The sequence below is a fragment of the Mandrillus leucophaeus genome, unplaced genomic scaffold (genome assembly GCF_000951045.1).
Source record: "Mandrillus leucophaeus isolate KB7577 unplaced genomic scaffold, Mleu.le_1.0 Scaffold645, whole genome shotgun sequence".
Taxonomy (NCBI): domain Eukaryota; kingdom Metazoa; phylum Chordata; class Mammalia; order Primates; family Cercopithecidae; genus Mandrillus; species Mandrillus leucophaeus.
In genome coordinates, this window is record NW_012106975.1 from 1008119 (window position 1) to 1028605 (window position 20487).

Consider the following 20487-nt stretch of genomic DNA (forward strand, 5'->3'; position numbering starts at 1 on the left):
CTGTGGCGTACTGGTTCCAGGATCCCCGTGAATACCAAAATCCACAGATGCTCAAGTCCCTGATATAAATGATGTAATATTTGCTTATAGCCCATGCATATCCTCCCATATACTTTAAATCACCTCTGGATTACTTATAATACTTAATACAGTGTAAATGTTATGTAAATAGTTGTTATATGGTATCATTTAGGGAATCATGACAAGAAAAAGTCTGTACATGTTCAGTACAGACAAACCATCCATTTTTTTCAAATATTTTCAGCCTGCAGTTGATTGAACCCATGGATATGGAACCCATGAATATGGAACCCATGGATACAGAAGGTCAACTGGAGATATATACAGATATCCCTAAACATTTTTCTTGTTACAAATACGCCCTTTTTGCTCAGTATCAGATGATCTTGTACAATAAACTATGAGGTCCAAACTCATTTTACAGCTTAGAAAACTGAGAATCCTAGGAGTCAAGTGATTGCTGCTGGTCACTCAACAGATAAGTAAGGGGCCGGGGCTTTGAACACAGGCTTTCCGAGTCCAAAACCTGTGCTATTTCTACTCTTCTAAGTTTGTAGCCTTCTCAAGGGCAGAGACAGTGTCCTTTAGGTCTCTCTTGTCCCAGTGTCCTGCAGATGGCCCCACACATGGTGATGCTTGGTAAGCACTGGTGAGTGATGATGGCATACAGGAGCTACCCCTTAAACCTGAAGGGAGAGGACCTCCAGGAGGGTTGGAGGTTGGTGCAAGATAGGGGAGATTTACTAAGAGATTCTAAGAAGATGGGAACTTAAACAGAGGATCCTGCTCAGGATGCTCAGGAGTAGGAACATGGCTGACTCATTCACTCCCCAGTCCCATGTGCCACCTGGCCAGCCTGCCCAGGTGCTGCTGCTGGATGGTGATAGGAATTAGGGGAGCAGGTGACAGGAGCAAACAGGAGTACCTGAGGATGCTAAGAGGCCATGGCAGAGCTGGAGCCATCTGTGCTCCAGGGCTAGGCTGGGGAAGAGGGCAGAGGTGGAGTGTGGCTACAGATAGTGCTAGGGCTACAGGGCGGGGGCACAGGAGACCCATTTGAGCTGGTGTCCGCCAAGTTCAGAAAAGTCTAGGTTCACCTCTGGTCACAGTGGGTAAGGGTTGGCATCTGTATCATTTGGAGGGAATGACGAATGGTATAATTACATGGCTTGAGGGAAGTCAAAAGGTCAGTCTCTCAAATCCAGGTAGACCTGAGTCTAATCATGATACACATGGAGTCTTCAGAGAGGTGAGTGTCAGAAGGTGGGGGAGATGAGGCTCTACTTGAGGCATGGGGACCAAGCTTGAGAAGCAAGTCAGAGCTTTTCTTTGAATGTCAAAATTTGCTTTTAGCCAGAGAAGGCAGAAGTGAGAGAAAAAGGGGGGAAGCAGAAAGTGAGTCCCAGAAAGCTTTACTAGTGACAGGCTACTCAAGATCTGAATTTTCAAATCACCTTTGACGCAATTATACTGAGGTGAGTTCAGTCAGTAAGCATTTTATGCTGGGGTCCGTTAGAACCACTATGCCCACTGTCTGCCTCCAGGCAACTTCCAAGTCTAGCCAGAGAGATGGGAATTGTCAATGAAGCAAATAGAGATAAAAGTCAATGTGTGGGTCGACTCTGGGCACACTGCCTATGAATTAGCCCTGCTCCACAAGGAGTGGTTTTAAAAAAAAGTCAGTGTGTGTGTGTGTTTTAAGGTAGTCAAAATGGCATGAATTAAACGCCAAGGGCTTCCAAAGGCATGTTCACCAAGTGGGGGAAGGGAGGCTCTGTGACTGCTTCGTGGTAATGTACAGAGCTGAAATAGCTCCCTGTGTATAAAAACATTTAGAGCAGCCTTCTGTGGAAGAGTAGGCTAAGGATGCCTCAGCTGTGATAAAATATTGAAGATGGATTTTTAAAAAACAAGCATATATTAGCAGGGTCAAAATCTTTACATTACACTCAGATGTGCAATCAGCACAGCATTCATTATTTTGCTCAACTACTCTCAGCTTGCTGTGGAGCCCCAATTTCCATGGACCATGAGTAGGAGGGAAACATAAACTAGCCGATTAAAGATATTATGCCTCTCCCTGTTTCAAGTTCTTCTCTCTTTTGGATAAACATTGCTTTTAATTACTCTATTTGAGTGGTGCTATAGACTGAATGTTTGTGTCTGTCCCCCCTCCCGCCATTCATATGTTGCAATCCTAACATCCAATATCATTGTATTAGGAGGTAGGGCCTTTGGGAGGTGATTAAGTCATGAGGACAAAGCCCTCATCAATGGGATTAGTACCTTTATAAAAGAGGCCCTAGAGAGCTCCCTCACCCGTTCTGCCATTTGAGGACACAACTGGAAGACAGCCATTTATGAACAAGGAAGTGGGCTCTGGCCACATATCAACTCTGCTGGTGCCTTGGTCTTGGACTTTCCAGCCTCCAGAGTTGTATTGTTGTTTCTAAGGCATCAAGTGTATGGTATTTTGTTATAGCAGCACGAATGGATGAAGACAGGTGGTTTCTCACTTTGTAAAGTCTGGTTCCTCCCCCACCATCCCAGGATGGCACCTGGGTATAAGGAAGGTCAAACAATGTGCTTCCACCAATGGGAGAAGCCCGCTAGTCAACCTCAGCTCAATCTTATGTAATACCCGAGGGAGACTTAGGGGCACTTCCATTGTCTCTCATCTTCTTCTTAAGTGCTCCATGATGCCATCTTTACTCTGCTCCTGGATTCCTGAACGGGAAGCAGGACATACGTGTTCTCTGCTTTGACTTCTGCTTCCAACTATCTGAGGCTTTACTCTTGTTTCTACTTCAGCCATTGTTCAACCTCAAGGTAAGGTAGGGGCCACCATAGGGATTCCGATGTCTGACCTTTCTTCTTTCCTTCGTCTTTCTTTCTACCTGCAGTCCAGAAGCATCTCCATTTCTTCCCTTGGTGTTTGGGAAATCCCGTTAAGCTATAGCTTGAGTTCTTGCTACCTACAGTTTATAATAACATTAGACATCCAGACCTTTAAGCTTTGATTTTAATGTGTAAAGGGAATTTTTGAATTAAGGGATTTTTTTTAACAATGTTTGATTCAGGATTATTGTCTCCTGGTGGATTTTAATTTTTTTTTCTTTTTGAGGCAGCATCTTGCTCTGCCACCCAGACTGGAGTGCAGTGGTGTGATCTTGGCTCACTGCAACCTCTGCCTCCTGGGCTCAAGTGATTCTTTTGCCTCAGCCTCCCGAGTAGCTGGTACTACAGGTGACTGCCACCATGCCTGGCTAATTTTTGCATTTGTGGTAGAGACGGGGTTTCACCATATTGGCCAGGCTGGTATTGCACTCCTCACCTCAAGTGATCTGCCTACCTCGGCCTCTCAAATACATTTTTTTTTTAAAGAGAGCATTTGTTACAGGTTTTTTTTTTTTTTTTTTTTTAGACGGAGTCTTGCTCTGTCACCCAGGCTGGAGTACAGTGGTGCGATTTCGGCTCACTGCAAACTCCGCCTCCCAGGTTCACGCCATTCTCCTGCCTCAGCCTCCTGAGTAGCTGGGACTACAGGCGCCCGCCACCACACAGCTGTTTTTTTGTATTTTTAGTAGAGACGGGGTTTCACCATGTTAGCCAGGATGGTCTCGATCTCCTGACCTCGTGACCCGCCCGTCTCGGCCTCCCAAAGTGCTGGGATTACAGGCGTGAGCCACCGCGCCCGGCCTTGTTATAGTTTTTTAGAGAGCATTTATCTCCATTTGGGGGCCAGACACAGGCATTCCCACAGGTCTTCTAGTCTCCCTAGAATAAATTTAACCCAGTGCATGGGAAAATGTGTGTATTTGAAAGGCTATTCCCAACCTTATTTTGGAATTCCTTTTGCGGAATTCTTTTTTCAGAGCCAATTTATGGGGCATACCAAATCACTCTGTAGTCATGCTTCTAATATCAGTTAGAAAAACCTTCGGCTACAAGAAGCATAAAACCCACTGTTGTGGTTCAGACAAATAGGGGGCAAGTTCTTCTTTTATAACAAGAAAACTAGAGGTAGATAGCCCGGGGCTAGTGTAACTTTAATAATGCCCTTGGAGAGCTAGACTCACGCTGTGCTCTGCTCTGCACTCTCCTGTGCTGACTTTCATCTTGCACCTGCAGCCTTGGGATTGCAAGCTGGCTCTGCACCTCCAAGCACAATGTGGACTTTCCAGATGGAGACAAGGGGGAAGGGCAATGGGCAAAAAATACTGCCAGCCAAGCCTGCCCCACTTCATCAGGACATGGCAACCTTCCCTAAATTCCCACGGAGTGCATCTCTGCTTAAAGCGCATGAGTGAGGACTAACTCCTGAGCAGCGCTAGCTGGAAGGTAGCTGGGAGGAGGGACTTGTCTATCGAGGTATTTCCCAGTGTTTTTTGTCCGCCTTATTCACCACCTAACTAGTATCTCAAAGCCTCCTGACTGCTTTTGAAATTTAAAAAATTGAAAATTAGCCAGGTGTAGTAGCTCATGCTTGTAATTGCAGCACTTAGAGAGGCCAAGGTGGGAGGACTGCTTGAGGCCGGGAGTTCAGGATCAGCGTGGGCAACAGAGTGAGACCCCATCTCTGTATTTTTAAAAAAATAGCTGGGCATGGTGGCACATTCCTGTAGTCCCAGCAATTTGGGAGGCTGAGGTGGGAGGACTGCGTGAGCCCAGGAGGTCAAGGCTGCAGTGAGCTGTGGTTGCTCATCTGGGCAACAGAGGGAGACCTTGTCACAAAACAAAACAAAACAAAACAAAACAAAACAAAACAAACAAAACAAAACCTGTGCTCCAAGATCAAAGCTGTTTTTCTGCTGGCAGGTCCCCAAACAAGTTTCTGAAATGTGAACAACAGAGTAAATGTCCATCTTCCAGAGGACTCTGAGGGAAGCACATTTGGACATATTCCTTTGAAAACGCATTCTCGTCATGACAATCCATTCACACTTCATGCAGTAACTGACAAGGATCCAAAAGCCTACACAGCCACGGCATCTCCTCGAGCCTCTGTGCTTGCTTGCAAGAGCCGGGTAGACCTTGTGAAATGTCGGGAGTGATGTAGACGAAGAGAAAATTAAACTCTCCTCCAGCTGGGCCACCTCGTTTGATGTCAGCAACGGAGGGACACTTTGTTGCCGTGACTTGAATTGTAATATCTAGGGAGTGCTCTGGGTGGGCTGTCGGAAGAAGCTTAGACAGAGAGCCAGAACCTTCACATCAGAAGGGAACCAGGACCACGCCCAGTAATGAGGGCTATATGGCCGCTCTGATCTCTTTGAGAAGCTACTTGCTTTAGAGGTGTTACAGAGCAGTCGCCCCCCTTCACTCCCCAGAAGACTGGGCTTCTGTGTTTGCCTTACCTTGTTTATCTCCCACTGCCTGATGCTGGTGGAAGTGAAATCTGTCAGGTTCCATCAGATTCTTGTTGAATGTCACTTCCCTACAGACCTGGGAGGTTGAGGTGCAAATATATGTAAGATGCTGTTGGAGATTTGCAGAAGAACAAAATATGATTCATTGATTCATGTGGTCATCTGCTTATTTGTTTTCTTTCATCAAACATCTGTTGAGCTGCTTCTATGTGTCAGCCGCCTGCTGGGGATGCCGAGATGAGTGAATCCACATTGCCGCTTTGCAAGAAGAGGTCAGAGAGTGAGAGAGAGAGGGATGGGGAGAGAGACAAACAGATGTACTCAAGTGGCCTTAGAACTTGCTGGAGAGGTGTGAAGAGGAAGGGCTTGGCGCCGGTGAGACAGGCCAGCGGCAGGGGTAAGGAAAGCTCTGCCAAGGAGTTGATGCATAAATGGGGTTTTGAGGCCACTCTGGGTGTGACTCGTGATCTGAGGCAGCTTGTGATAACTCTGCAACAGAAGCATAAATAAGGTCTTTAGGACACATACAAAAAAGAAGTGACTTCTGGCTGGAGGGTAGGAGGTATCAGAGAAAGCTTCATGGAGAAGGGGTAAGATTCAGCAAGAAGTTTGCAAGCAGAGGGAACAAACAAGAAAAACCACATCAATGAAAAAGACAAGGGTATGTTTTGCACATACCCAAATTTGATTGGGAGATTAGATTCATAGCGGGGAGCGTAATAGGAAAAAGACTGGAGAAGTAGGTTGGAGTCATATTGTGAAGGGTGTTGGTGCCCTGTTAGGTTGTATTTCATTGGTGAGCAATGGAGGACAGTTGCAAAATTTCGAGCAGGGGAGTGACATGATCACAGGTGTTCACAGAAGAAAATTGGGCTGAGAGGAGCTGGGTGGGAGGAGGAAACTGTTATTTTGCTCAAACTTTGGAAGTTGCCTTTTAATAAGATACTGCCCTGCTTGAGGCTTCTTTGGTGAGAAGCAACATAACTCATGCCAGTCCAACCACATCAACTCTGTTTCCCTCGACTACCAGGTCTAGTCTCACCTAGGAGCCCTGTTGCCATTAGGAAGATAGTGTTTGTCTGTGAAGGAGAGCCTGGTGAGAGAGTGAGGCAGGAAGCAGGTTGCCTCCTGGGTCAGAAAAGCTCTTCAAAAAGTAATATGGTCAGGCATGGTGGCTTGCACCTGTAATCCTAGCACTTTGGGAGGCTAAGATAGGAGGATCATTTGAGTCCAGGAGTTCAAGACCAGCCTGGGCAACATAGCAGGATCCCGTCTCTATGAAAAAAAATTTAAAAATTAACCAGGCGTGGTATGCACCTGTAGTTTCAGTGACTCAGGAGGCTGAGATGGGAGAATGACTTGAGACTAGGAGGTTGGGGCTGCAGCGAGTCATGATGGTGCTACTGTACTCCAGCCTGGGCAACAGAGCAAGATCCTATCTCTTAGAATTAAAAGAAAGTAAATGAGTATATGTGTGTGTAAGACAGAGAGAGAGAGCGAGAGAGCGCGACAGTGCGAGAGAGAGAAAGAGAGGAATTAATTAATTTGGGGTCAGATCATGAACTTCTTTGTTGGGAAAGATCCAGGCAGACAGAGGCCGGGGCTTTCTAGGATGACCTGGCGATGCAGCAATTCTGAGTGATGATGAAGGTGATGGCTCCTCAGATGTGGGTTACTGGCTTACTGCTTGCTCAGGCAACAGGTTTTCTGAGAAAACCATAATGTATTCACACTTACAATATGTATGTAGCTCTGGCCACAGTGTTAAAAGAAAACTTAGAGTGAGACAAGGTCCACAGATGGTCTCTAAAAGGTTGAAGGGCCTTACATCTGAACACACATTGAAAAGATTCAGATCTTTTATATGGAAAAGATAAAGGCTGAAATGCACAGGCAGGATTTTGGAGCTGTTTGAATGGAATGAATAGGAGAAATAGGGACTTGTTCACCAAATCTTAGACTACTAGAGCTAGGGATCTACAGTGGAGGTGGAAAGATGCAGTACTAGGCCAGAAAGATGCAATAGCCTTTCACACAATGAAAAGCACACTTGAGGACACTGAGACCTCAGAGGTTGATGTGAAATAAGCAAATAAGTAGAGGTGAGCAAAGTTACATCACTTCCAAGATGATAGATTCGCCATAGTATGCTAAGGTAGGCAGCGGTGCCTGGAGCCCGTGCTGCTTCTTTTGAAGTTGACACTGCAAGGGACAATGATGCCTCCCAGGGAAGCACCACTCAGTGACATCAGTGTGGTGGGTCCCAACTTGCACAGAAAGGGGTTTTCTGTTTTCTTCTGCATTTCCTTGAATCTCCAATGTGACCAACACCAAACCCCAGGATTTGTAACCTCTCTTGACTTTTATTTCTTCTGCCTCAAATTATGATGATTTAATGCTAAGCAATATCTCAAGGGAGTTTTAAGCAATGAGGCATCAAGGCTCTCCTGGTGAACTCTGAAACAAGAAAGGGCAATACTGTAAACAGACCACGCAGAGCCAGCTCTCCATTATCCAAGGTCAGGAGGGGCAAGGAACACACACACACACACACACACACTCTTACATGTACACATCGTAGATTGGATTAACAGCTTCAATATTTCCCTCAACCAACTTAATCAGAGCTGCTAATAAGGGGCCAAATGGACTCCTCCCCTCCCCTCCCCTCCCCTCCCCTCTCCTCCCCTCTCCTCTCCTCTCCTCTCCTGTTTTCTTTTCTTTTTTCTTTGTTTTCTTTTCTCTTCCACTCCACTGGCTGAGTGTGTAGGAGCGGGGAAATGATCAGCATGTGGGGGAGGGGCAGCCACAGGGAGGAGCAAAGGATGGACTCCCGAGTAAACAAATCCCAGGGAGGCAGGGGAAGCTGATGACTGCAGGTGCGTTTCCAGCACCGGAGGAGGAGACTCTACCTGACTTAGAAGGGAATGGGGCAACGTGGACTCTGGGTTAAATGGGACAGGGTCAGAGAACGCAGGGCCCCTGCAGGCTGGGCCTGACCAATCTGTGTCCCCCGTGACACTGTGCAGGTGACTGCTGGCTTCTGGCTGCCATTGCCTCCCTGACCCTGAATGAAGAGCTGCTTTACCGGGTGGTCCCCAGGGACCAGAACTTCCAGGAGAACTATGCGGGAATCTTTCACTTTCAGGTACTGTGCTCTGCTCAGGCCCTTTGTTGCTGCTTTCCGTACCCTTAGGTCCCACCGCAGACCCACTGCATCAGAAATTCTGGGTTTGCGGCACAGTGATCTATGTCTTAACAATCCCTCTAGGTGACTCTGATGCACATTTCAGTCTAAGTACCTGCTTCAATGCATCCATCCAGATATCCACACATCCACCCCGTTCCAGCTCCCCCAGGCCAGGTGGCCTTGAGGAAAGCACTGTGGACTGAGGGTCAGGAGGTGTGGGTCTGAATCACTTCCTGCTGCCACTGGGTGGCGCTGGGCAAGTTCTCTGGTGCACAAACGCAGACCCGAGACTAGATGTTCCCGGGTTCATCTGGCATCTCCTATGTGCACAGATAAGGCAGACACAGGTCCTGCTCCTACGGAGCCAAGATTTGAACACTGATGGCACAGAGTCCCCACGTGAGGTCCCCTGGAGGGACTCCCTTTACACATCTGCTTATTCATGTGAGCTGCCGCTGTGTCACCTCTCCCCAGTTCTGGCAGTACGGAGAGTGGGTGGAAGTGGTCATTGACGACAGGCTGCCCACCAAGAATGGACAGCTGCTCTTCCTACACTCGGAGCAAGGCAATGAATTCTGGAGTGCCCTGCTGGAGAAAGCCTATGCCAAGTAAGTGGGGGAAGCCAGGAGCTGGGAGACACCAGAGCCTCCCTGAAAGCTCTCACCTGTCCCTCCCACGTCTGCCTCCCCACTCCAAACTCAGGGCGTCATGGCCACATCTTTCCCAGCATCCAGACCCCCATGAGCTGGAGAGAGAGCACTTTTCAGTAACTAAGAGAAACAGAAATCTGGGCGGGGAGTTTAGCATCTCAGCTCTGCCTCGGGTGAATGTGTATGTGGTGGGGCAAGCCTCCCTGCTCCTCTGGGCCTGAGCTTTTCCTCTTTCAAATCCCAAGGTAGGTTCCTAGGGCAATGTAAATGTTTGAAAGAATGACGAAGAATAATAAAACAAATGTACTAGATAGCAAACTCAACAAAGTGTCTGCTCTTTCCTCAGGAGTTCTTCTCACTGGCGTTTGATGTTCAAAACCTTCTTTGGGGTTCTTTTAATTACATTTGTTTACTGATATCCTTTTCTGCAACCCCAGTTCCTTTCTAGTCCTATTTCCCAGTAAGCCTCAGCAGATGCCTCTCAGCCTTGAGGGAAAGTTCTCCTTCTCCCCATCTGTGGCCCCAGCCCCAGAAACCCAAGCAGCTGGGGCCAGCTCTGGAGGGATTGCCCTTGGCTTTGTAAAGGAGAGGGTGGCTGGAGAGAGGTTGGCTGAGGTCAGTTCCTAGTGAAGTGCTGAGCTGGGCACACGAAACAGTGGCCTAAGCACCTTCCTGGCCCAAAGGCAAAATTGGCAAAGAGCCCTCCTTTATCTTCCAGGCCATAGTACGTCCTAGCACTGTCCCAGTCCCCAATCCCTGGGTCTCCTTGCTGGGGGTGCTAATGGGGCATGTGTTCTTTCTTTTCCAATAGGCTCAATGGTTGTTATGAGGCTCTCGCTGGAGGTTCCACAGTGGAGGGGTTTGAGGATTTCACAGGTGGCATCTCTGAGTTTTATGACCTGAAGAAACCACCAGCCAATCTATATCAGATCATCAGGAAGGCCCTCCGTGCGGGGTCTCTGCTGGGCTGCTCCATTGATGTGAGGCATATGGCTTCTGTACTGCCCCATCTTCCCACCACCGCCACCCCTTGTGTGGTAGGGAAGGGACGAGACAGCGGGAAAGAGGCATAGGAAGGCTTTGGGTCAGAGCAGAGTCTGGGGCTTAGTGGGCAAGTCTGGTGACACATAGGCCTGCACATGTAGGGGCTGGTAGACCTAATTGGTAGGTAGGAACTGGGGTTAGTTGCATTGCAGGAGTCCCAATTTCCCTCTCGCTGTTAGAGCCCCTTCAGTACTGCTGGAATGGCCCTAAGAACATAGTTTAGGATCCCTGGATCCTTGGCCACCTGTTTTCTACGTCCTTTTTGCTAAATAATCTTGAGGTTTTGGAAAACAAATGTGATACTTGATGATACCTGATGGATCTTGAGATCCCTGAAGAAAAGAGAAGTTCTGAAACCAGAGGCTGTGGCCGGACACCAGTCTGAGCTGTGTGGATTTCCAAGGTGGCTGTGGAAACCAGAGGCTGGAGGCCCCCAGCCCTGAGGTCCTATCACCACCTCAGGCTCCTGTGACCAGCTGCCTTCTGGCTGCTCTGTCTTCTTCTCTTGTCCTTACCTGGTGATTTTAGAAATGTGAAGGACAAAGTGAGAAGATCCTCCTTTTTTCCTCTCTCTGCAAACCCCAGCAGGAGACGTGTGTTTTTGGTGGAGGGGTGGCACGGGGCATGGGAGAGAGCGTGCTGAGGAAATGGGAAGGATAATGAGGAGTCCACTCAGGGAGAACCTTGGAGGACTGGGACCTGTCCAGAGCCATCAGCATGGAGAATTAGCCTTCTTCAGGCAGCCGGGGGTCACTCTCAGAGAATAAATGACTTCCCAGTTTCTTGGTGGCATTTTGAAGGCTGGTAACTTGTCTTTCAGGCTTGGCAGGCACCTGCACTGGCCCAGAACTGCAGGCCTAATTAAAGAGGGAGTCTGGTTGGAGATGGCTCTATTTACCTGAGGTTCATTGCCACTCCTGCACCGCTAGTCCCACACTGAAGCCCCCAGTGGCTGTGTAGTGTGTCCTTGGAAAGCATTCTATGGCCAGCCACTGAGAGGTAAGGGTCAGCCACTCTGAATGAACTTTCTCCTCTACCTAGGTCTCCAGTGCAGCTGAAGCAGAAGCCATCACCAGCCGGAAGTTGGTTAAGAGTCACGCATACTCTGTCACTGGAGTTGAAGAGGTAAAATTTTGTGTGTGTAGGGGGAAGGTAACGTGATAATATTTCCATGAGTCCAAGCCATCCTGGCAGGAAGAAAGAGGTGATTACTACTAGAAGGTTCAGAATTGGCTTTTGAGCTTCACTGTCATGTTGGGGTACACTCCGCCTGTGCAGAACCCTGATACCACAGATGTGCATTAGCTCTTGCTCATTAGAACAGCTCTTCTGGCCAGGTGTGGTGGCTCATACCTGTAATCCCAGCACTTTGGGAGTCTGAAGTGGGAAGATTACTTGAGACCAAGAGTTCAAGGCCATTCCTGGGCAACATAGTAAGACCTCATCGCTACAAAAAAGTAATATTTTTTCCCTAAAACATAAAAAATAAATAAAGGCTCTTCTGACTCTTACTCACTTGAAGATGGACAACGTAATCTCTCTGAGCTTTTGCTCAACGGGTTTTAACTAAATGCAAGCCCTCTTCTTAGATGAGGCCAGGAAAGCTGTAGAGATTTTCAGTTAGATTCTACAGACATTCGAAAAAATATGTTTGTGTGGGCAAAACAGTGGGAACTCACAGAATCCCCAAATGGGAAAAGGGGCAGTAGTCCCAGCTTTTAGGGTGGAGTAGAGTCATGGAAAGGCAAGCAAGTATTCCTTACTCTCCAACCCAAGGAAAAAACAAGGGCTATACTATTCATTATTTTTATTTTCTACATTGTGTCTTCTTTCAAAAAGGATTTAAGGTGGCTTACAATTATTTTATTTATTTATTTATTTAGAGATAGGGTCTTGCTACTTTGCCTGGGTTGGACTGCAGTTGCATGATCTTGGCTCAGCCTCGACCTCCTGGGCTCAAGTGACCCTCCTGCTTCAGTCTCCCAAGTAGCTGGGACTACAGGCAAGTGCCATCACGCCTGGCTAATTATTAATTTTTTAAAATTTTCATAGAGGCACCATCTCTTTATGTTGCCCAGGCTGGTCTTGAACTCCTGGGTTCAAGCGATCCTCCTGCCTTGACCTCCCGAAGTGCTGAAATTACAGGTTTGAGCCACCATGCCCAGCTGATGGTTTACCGTTAAAAGAATAGACACAATAAAACCATACAAGTACAGTAAAATACATCAATCCAGGCTGAAGGCAGTGCTATAATTGAGAAATTAATTTTGCTTTGGGCTTCCCAATGGCCAAGGCAGAAAGGGAAATGCAGTGAATGTCCCACTTCTTGTTATTTATTTAAGTGAAATAGGCCAGGCATGGTAGGGTGTGCCTGTAGTTCCAGCTACTCAGGAGGTTGAGGTGAGAGGATCGCTTGAGCCCGGGTAGTTGAGCCTGCAGTGATCGCACCACTTCACTCCTGCCTAGGTGGCGGAGAGAGGCCCTATCTCAAAAATAAATAAATAAATAGTGTTAAATGAAATATATGTTCTTTACATGTGTTTGTGTTTCATAAATATGCATTTTTTTTTTTTTTTTTTAGATGGGGTCTCGCTCTGTCGCCAGGCTGGAGTGCAGTGGCACAATCTTGGCTCACTGCAACCTCAGACTCCCTGGTTCAAGTGATTTTCCTGCCTCAGCCTCCTGAGTAGCTGGGATTACAGGCACGCACCACAACACCCAGCTAAATTTTTTTGTATTTTTAGTAGCAACGGGGTTTCACCATGTTGGCTAGGATGGTCTCAGTCTCCTGACCTCGTGATATGCTGCCCTGGCCTCCCAAAGTGCTGGGATTACAGGCGTGAGCCACTGTGCCTGACCCAAATATGCTCTTTAATGAAGTTAATCTCATAAACGGGAATTGAACATATACATGTAAACATTGGGCTAGGCGAGTTGGGGGATACACAGGAAATGAAGACAATGAGGACCTAACAGCTTATGCAGTTGGTGTGTGCATATGTGAATGCAGGTGTGTGTGCAGGGCGCAAGGGGCTTATGCTTGAGTGTTCAATAAATAGGGGAAAGCAGTATATGTGGATTTAGGAGTGTGGGCTTCGGAGACAGACTGCCTGGGTTCCCAGCCTGCGCTCACCACTTACTAACTAGATAATCTTGGATAACATAACTTCTTTAAGTCTCAGATTTTTGAGCTATGAAATGAAGATAATTCTTTATCTTCTCAGGATAGTCGTGAGTGTTAAATGAGGCAATAACGCATCTTAAATGCTTAGCACAACACCTCATCTATAGTACCTGCTCAATAAATGTTAACTGCCATGCTTTGGTGTTTGTTGGGAGGGCGTTTATTATCATTAGGCCTCATGTATTAAGAGCTCAGTCAATCTTAGTCAACTATAAAATCTAAATCTGAGTTAAAGCAGACATAAGCTTGTTTTTGGGTTAGACTCACTCTTCATTTATTCAAACAAATTATGAAAAATAGAGTACTTGGCTCAAGCCTGAAAAGATGCGTTAAGGGAAAATAAAAGTGTGGTCCTTTAGGAACATTTGAACAATTTAGTGCAGATCCTCTCAGGTGCAGACATGCCCGCAAGGCAACAGGAACATAGTAATTCAGCTGCTTTTCTGTGTGGAATTTGCAGGTGGATTTCCAGGGCCATCCAGAGAGGCTGATCAGACTCAGGAATCCATGGGGTGAAGTGGAGTGGTCGGGAGCCTGGAGCGATGAGTAGGTTTTTTCCCTGCTTCTCCAATCCTCTCTCCCTCTGCGGAAGGGTGTCGTGTAAAACACACAATTATGAGATCGATGTCACAGTGAGTTCAGCAGCACGTCCTGTCTGCAGATCACACAGTATGTTCAGCAAAGAGTATTAAATGGATCCAGGCTGAGGAAAGCAAAATAAAAACCACTGGGCTGTAGTCTTCGATTCTGGCTTTCTGCTTTGGCATTTGAAAGTTTGGCGGCTCTGTGGAATTTTGCTTCGCGCTGAAAGGTTTTTGTGTTTTTTTACCTGACACACCGTGCTGGTCCAAAGGTCAAATCGATCACTCACAGTCTGTTTCTTTCCACTCCACAAACACTGGACACTCTGACAAAGGCCAAACCCCTCAGCACCAAGAAGAAACAAGGATGCTGAGAAAATGAAATTTGACCCTCGGAGCCCTGGGCCCTGGCAGCAGTGATGAATGAGGCAGCGGCACTCGCTTCTGCCCTGTGCAGGTTTCATCACTGACTGGAGAGACTCCTCTTGGGCAGGCCTCTTTGCTGAGCCGGTCAGAGGTGGTGATGTCCCAGGACAGCTGTGCCCTGGAATCTATGTCCCCATGATGCAGGAGGGTGGAAAGCATAGGATGGTTTCTGTCCAGTAAGCACAGCTGGCCTGGGGGAGGCAGGTTAGTGTGGGGGAGGAATTAGAATTAGCCAGTCTTGGCCGGGTATAGTAGCTCACGCCTGTAATCCTAACACTTTGGGAGGCCTAGGCAGGTGGATCACTTGAGCTCAGGAGTTCGAGACCAGCCTGACCAACATGGTGAAACCCTGTCTCTACTAAAAGTACAAAAATTAGCTGGAAGTCACTTGAACCAAGGAGGCGGAGGTTGCAGTGAGCTGAGATTGTGCCACTGCACTCCAGCCTGGGCAACAGAGCGAGACTCCGTTTAAATAATGATAATAATAATAATAATAATAATAATTAGCCAGTCTCATGGACAAAGAACCACCAGAAATGAAATTGGTCACAATAATGCCCCCTCCCAATATATCCTTAATCCTCAAGTGCTGTCGGTACTCTGTGATGCCACCAGGGCTCTCGAAGGGCATCGCCACATTTAATCACAGCATCATGACTGGTCATGACTGCACAGAGGGGTAGTAATTCCCTTCAGGGTTGTGTCATGAAGAAACACGTGTCTCTAGGGCCACACATGAGCTTCCCGTAGGAAGGATTTTTCATTCCACTGCCTAAGTTTGAGCAAAACCCAAAACCTCCGTTCCACCAACTTCCCTAAAAGGATGACAGGGCTATGTGAAATTGAAACCCTGAATTTGGGTCATTCTTACCAAAAGTCATTTACCGAGCTGTCCAAAGGGCTTGTTTGACTTTCTCTCCTTTCCCTGAGCACCCGCTGCCTGGCAGGTGGGAGGTGGTGACTGTCAAGGCCTGGAGGCCCCACCAGCTGGAGATGCAACCTGGGATAGTTACATATATCAGCTATGGGAGAAGGAGGGTGCTGAATCTCTAAGGCGACATCCCTAAGCTCAGCTCAGGGATTAGTGAGATTTTATTTCAAAAAAAAAATAAGTTTAAAAAAAAAACCAAAAACCAATTGGAGCAGTAGGTCAGATCTAGAATTTTCCAACTCCTGCCCTAATCTTTGTTTATAACAAGCACATTCTGAGATTTGGTTTTAATCAAATTAATGTTTCAATGAATTGAAGAGGCCCTGGGAACTGTCCTGCTGACCCCCGGGGTCTTAAAGCCTAGCTCGGAGGGAGAGGCTGGGCTGGAGTGTGCCACAGCTTTATGCTGGGGAGAGAAGGTGCCTAGGTTTTGCAGAAGGTATTCAAGCAGGGATTTTTTTTTTTTTTTTTGTTTTTTAAGATGGATCTTGCTGCTGCTCTGTTACTTAGATGTCACATACCTATTTCAGGAAAACCTAACTTTGTAAAGGTCAGGAAGCTGGAGATGGCATTCGAACAAAGTGCATGGATATTCCCCTTGAAAGGCCACCAGCAGGAGGTCTTACAGGTTGACGTTACTTCTGGGAAATTGCCGTAGTACTGGGCTGGATGATCATTCTTGCAGGTGGAAGGAAGTGAACCAAGTCCATGTCCCCAGAGCCGGTTAGACTCTGTCAGCATATTCACCTCAGACTGCTGGATAAGCCAGAGTGACAAGTGACTAATGGATACTGGAGTGCCTGCCTTTCTAGTGACAAGAACTCATCCATGTCCTCTCCTGTGCCTCCCCATTCCTGAGAACAGGGGCCTGGGAGTCTTAATTAGAAATGTCAAATGTGTCCGGAGAGTAAAAATTAGAGAATAATGTTTGAGCCCTAATGTTCCTGTCGCATGTCCAAGGCCATCCTGCTAGTACCCATGGAGTCCATGTCCTGGGTCTGTGTCCCTTCCCTAGACAGTGTGCTCACCCCACACTGTCCATCCTGCCTTTCTGTCTGCATGCGGTGCTTTTGGTATTTTGTTTCTGGCTCTTAGGGGGAAGTTTGGGTGCAGTAAACAGCTTGCCCTGAGTGTAGAACCCCTCAGAAGCGACCACCTCTGCTTGTTTTCCCCTCAGTGCACCAGAGTGGAATCATATAGACCCCCAGCGGAAGGAAGAACTGGACAAGAAAGTTGAGGATGGAGAATTCTGGTGAGTTTTCTGCTGAAGCGCTGTCCCATTGGTGGTGGGTCCATTTTCCGTTCTGATGTGGGTGCAGCCAGTCTCTAGGTCTTCCAGGAAGGCAATGTGATTCCTGACCATGATGAATTCATTCTTCTCCTCCTTTTGTCCTGGTAAAATTCCACCTCTATGCCAGCACGTCTAAAGCTCTGAAACCATGATATCTGGGCCCTCAGCCTGGCTTAACTATCAGCCTGTCTTTCTCAGTTCTACTATCTTTCCAATGAACTGAGAGCACTGCTTCTATCTGTTTAAGCTAAGATTTACCTACCATCAATATGGGATAACTTCCTTTGCTAGTGAGCTAAGGAAGATAATAAGGATACTCCTTGAATATGGTACGGCTTAACTGTACATCACTCTGAATTAAACAAAAATAAACCTCTTGTGAGCTTAGACTTAACCCAATCTAGAGGCAGAGGCTTTGTTGAGATGACCTCCTGGGGTCTTTTGCAGTTACAGTTCAGATCCTTTGCTTGGCTGTTAAGATACGTGAGGGGGGCTCCCTATAAGAGCCAAGAAGCTAGTGCTAGTGAAGAATGTGGACCGTTGTCTCTGCGTGTTTGGATCAGTGTGCTGCAGGAAAGATCAAGCTAGCCCACAGCCTCTAGGGCCTGTGCCACGGCTCCTTCCCGTGCCCGGTATGCGTGCCTTTAATTACAACCCAGCCCTCTTCACTGAGAGCCCTCTGGTGCCTCTGCCCCCAGGATGTCATTTTCAGATTTCGTGAGGCAATTCTCTCGGTTGGAGATCTGCAACCTGTCCCCGGACTCTCTGAGTAGTGAGGAGGTGCACAAATGGAACCTGGTCCTGTTCAATGGCCGCTGGACCCGCGGCTCCACAGCTGGGGGCTGCCAGAACTACCCAGGTAAGGTGAAGGGCTGCCTCGGCCCAACCTCCTCCAGCTTATCCTCCCTGAGCTGGGTCACTTTATATAATTTTTTGTTGGTATGTTGTGTGTTTTTTTGAGATGGGACCTCGCTCTGTTGCCCGGGTTGGAGTGTAGTGGTGCGATCTCTGCTTATCACAACCTCTGCCTCCCAGGCTCAAGTGATTCTCTCAGCTCAGTATCCTTAGTAGCTGGGACCACAGGCACGCATCACCAGGCCTGGGTAATTTTTTAAAAAATTTTTTGTAGAGACAGGATCTCACCATGTTGCCCAGGCTGGTCTCGAACTCCTAGGCTCAAGTGATCCACCAACTTTGGCCTCCCAAAGTTCTGGGATTACAGTTGTGAGTCGCTGTGCGCAGCCCTATATGTTAATCTTTGGATAAGGCCTTTGGACTTTGTTCTTTGACTTCTGGGCACCCTCTGGAGGTCCTGCTTCTCCCTAGGGCTTGGGGGCCAGGGTTGTGAGGGTGGGCAGTGGCTCTGCAGCCGCTCAGCTGCAGCCTGAACTGTGTGTTCAAACCATCCCTGCTTCGCCCACCCTCCCCTCCTCCAAAGGACGCGCTTTCCACACTAACGCTGCTCTTGGCACCTTATGCTAAGGCCTCCTGTTCTTCCCTTGGGTTTTTGCCCCTTCCTCCCCACTCCCCCAACCCAGCTGGCTAACAGTCATCCCGCTGAGCTCTGGGACAGAGTGGCTGATGGTGTGCTAGGGGAACACGGGTACAACATCTGCTGTTTCAATAGACTGCATCCATTAGAGCTGCTGTTTCACTGTGTGTTTGTGCCTGAGTTGGAGGTGGAGGGGCAAAGACAGCGTGGTCCATGGTGGCCACACGCAGGGCATGCATGTCATGGGGACTCAGTCCCTGGTGGAGATAGCATGGTGATAGTATAGGCATATAGCATGGCCTCCGCACTAACCCTGGGTCCTCACCTGATGAAAGGTGGGAAGCTTTCCTGGCTCACAGAAGATCACTAATGTGTCCCCTGTGTAGGCTCCTCCTAGGTTGAATCAGCTGAGGCAGCACCTGATGAAGAAACTCGGGAAAACAGCCCCACATCTCTAAGCAGAAATGAAGAAAAGCAAATCCTGCTCTCTCTACTTTTCACCTCCTGCTCCCCATGCTCCCTGCCTGGTTTGCTGTTGATGTGTTTATTGACTTAGACTGTAAGCACATGAGGCAGGGCCAGTCACTGTTTTCTCTTGAACAGAGCTCACTGCAGGGCTGTGCTCAGTGCTCGGGAAGCAGCATTAGAATAAAACCCCACCTGGGTGCAATGCTGGGTCTTGACAAGTTCTCTCTTCTTTCATCACCCATCCAACCCAAAGCTCCCAGTTCAGGCAGCTGTGACCAGAGTGCTGAACAGAGAGGAAGGAAAGGGGTCCACATCCTGCCCTTGTTGTTTGATTTAGACCCTGGGAAGGGCATTTCCCTCTTCTGAGCTTCAGTTTCCTAATCCTCCAGATGGGGTTCGACCTTTGAACCTTACTGGGTCACTGTGAGCCTTGGAACACAGTGTGTAGGGAAGCACTTTGTAAACTGTGTAGCATTATGTAAACGGGACGCATTGTTTTATGGCCCATTCTCTTCCTCCAGTACTGTTAAGGAGTAAACAAAATATGTATGGATTGCAGTAATGTTGCATTTGGGAGAAATTAAAAACTGCTCACCATTAGCAAGCTCTTAGAAAATGTGTAGGAGATTTGCATGGATCATTTTCGGAGCTCAGAACTGTAGGGGGTGCCCAAGGTATCTGCAAACACCAAATCACAATCCCATCCTTGCCGCCAACTAGCTGTCAGGAAGACATGGATAGTTCCTGCCCTTTGGTAGTGATGGAAGTATAGGCGATTACGGAATTTTTTCTGTCTCCTCTGGAATCCACAGATATCTGACTTTAAAATCCATACACTTGAGCCCTAAAATCAATGAATCAATCAATCAATCAAACAAACCTGGAAGTGGGGATTCTGGGAAGGTGGAATTGAATAAGAAATCCTACTGTAAAGAAGAGTGATAATCAATGGCTCTTGGTCAGCTGTGAATGCCTTGTTATTTTTCAAGTTAAACTCCTCTTTAAAGGATGTAAGGAAAAATCCCACGCCCTTCCACTTCTTTTTTCCACCAGGGCACATGATTATTGAAATTGTTGAGGCCCTAGAGTGGAGACACCTGTCAGGCATGTCTTCTGCAATATGCTCTGCCACTGGACTCTGTCATAGACTTGCTGCGTGTCCTTGGATGATCCTTTTAACCTCTCTGTGGCTTGGCTTGTGTACTTACTATTCTGAGAGATTTTTAAAAAGCCATCTTTGAAATGAAGGAATCTTTTTCAATATCCATAGGTGGTGTGGCAGGACTGCTTCTTAACTGCCAGTCATGATTCCTCATGCATTACTAAATGACTTTCTCTTGAAGAAAGTGTGTCTCGTCAGTAGGCTGTGACACTGAAGCCATCCTGTAAGGACCCTGGGGTGATAGACGGCAGATTAGTTCTCAGGGGTGCTGCCAGCTGTGCTCTGCAGCTGGGGCCCTCTCAGAGGGAGAATAGGTGTCAATCAGATGGCAAGAGCAGTTGTCTTGATAGTGTCAGGCAGAGACCTCTTTCGTAGCTAGTCTCTTCTGGGACTTTCTCCTCTTCTGTCCTGGGGACATGGTTTTTACCCAGAGATCTCCCTTCCTCCAGAAGGTGGGTTTGCCTTCACAGGTCAAGTGCTGAGAGCAAGGTGATGTTAAGTCTTTCCCCAGGAAGACTTGGAGGCAGTGCTGCCCAGTGTGGCCCTCGGATCACGGGATCCTGAATAGTCCCAGTCAAGCGCTTCTGGGCTCCTCGTTGATCAAATGGACAAGCACACATTTCCAAATGTGATGGGATATGTCTGTGTGTGTGGATGTGTAGGGAGGTAGGAGGAAAT

At 47.6% G+C, this 20487-nt stretch overlaps 1 protein-coding gene across 1 annotated transcript in view; it reads left to right on the top strand.

The window, feature by feature from the left end:
* Positions 1 to 20487, top strand: part of CAPN8 (calpain 8) — a 73797-nt gene that overhangs the window by 27043 nt on the left and 26267 nt on the right. Inside the window, exons 3-9 of the mRNA XM_012000991.1 lie at positions 8420 to 8538; positions 9055 to 9188; positions 10042 to 10210; positions 11316 to 11399; positions 13919 to 14004; positions 16574 to 16648; positions 17386 to 17546. Coding sequence (XP_011856381.1) covers positions 8420 to 8538; positions 9055 to 9188; positions 10042 to 10210; positions 11316 to 11399; positions 13919 to 14004; positions 16574 to 16648; positions 17386 to 17546 — 828 coding nt within the window. The remainder of the gene's footprint in view (positions 1 to 8419; positions 8539 to 9054; positions 9189 to 10041; positions 10211 to 11315; positions 11400 to 13918; positions 14005 to 16573; positions 16649 to 17385; positions 17547 to 20487) is intronic.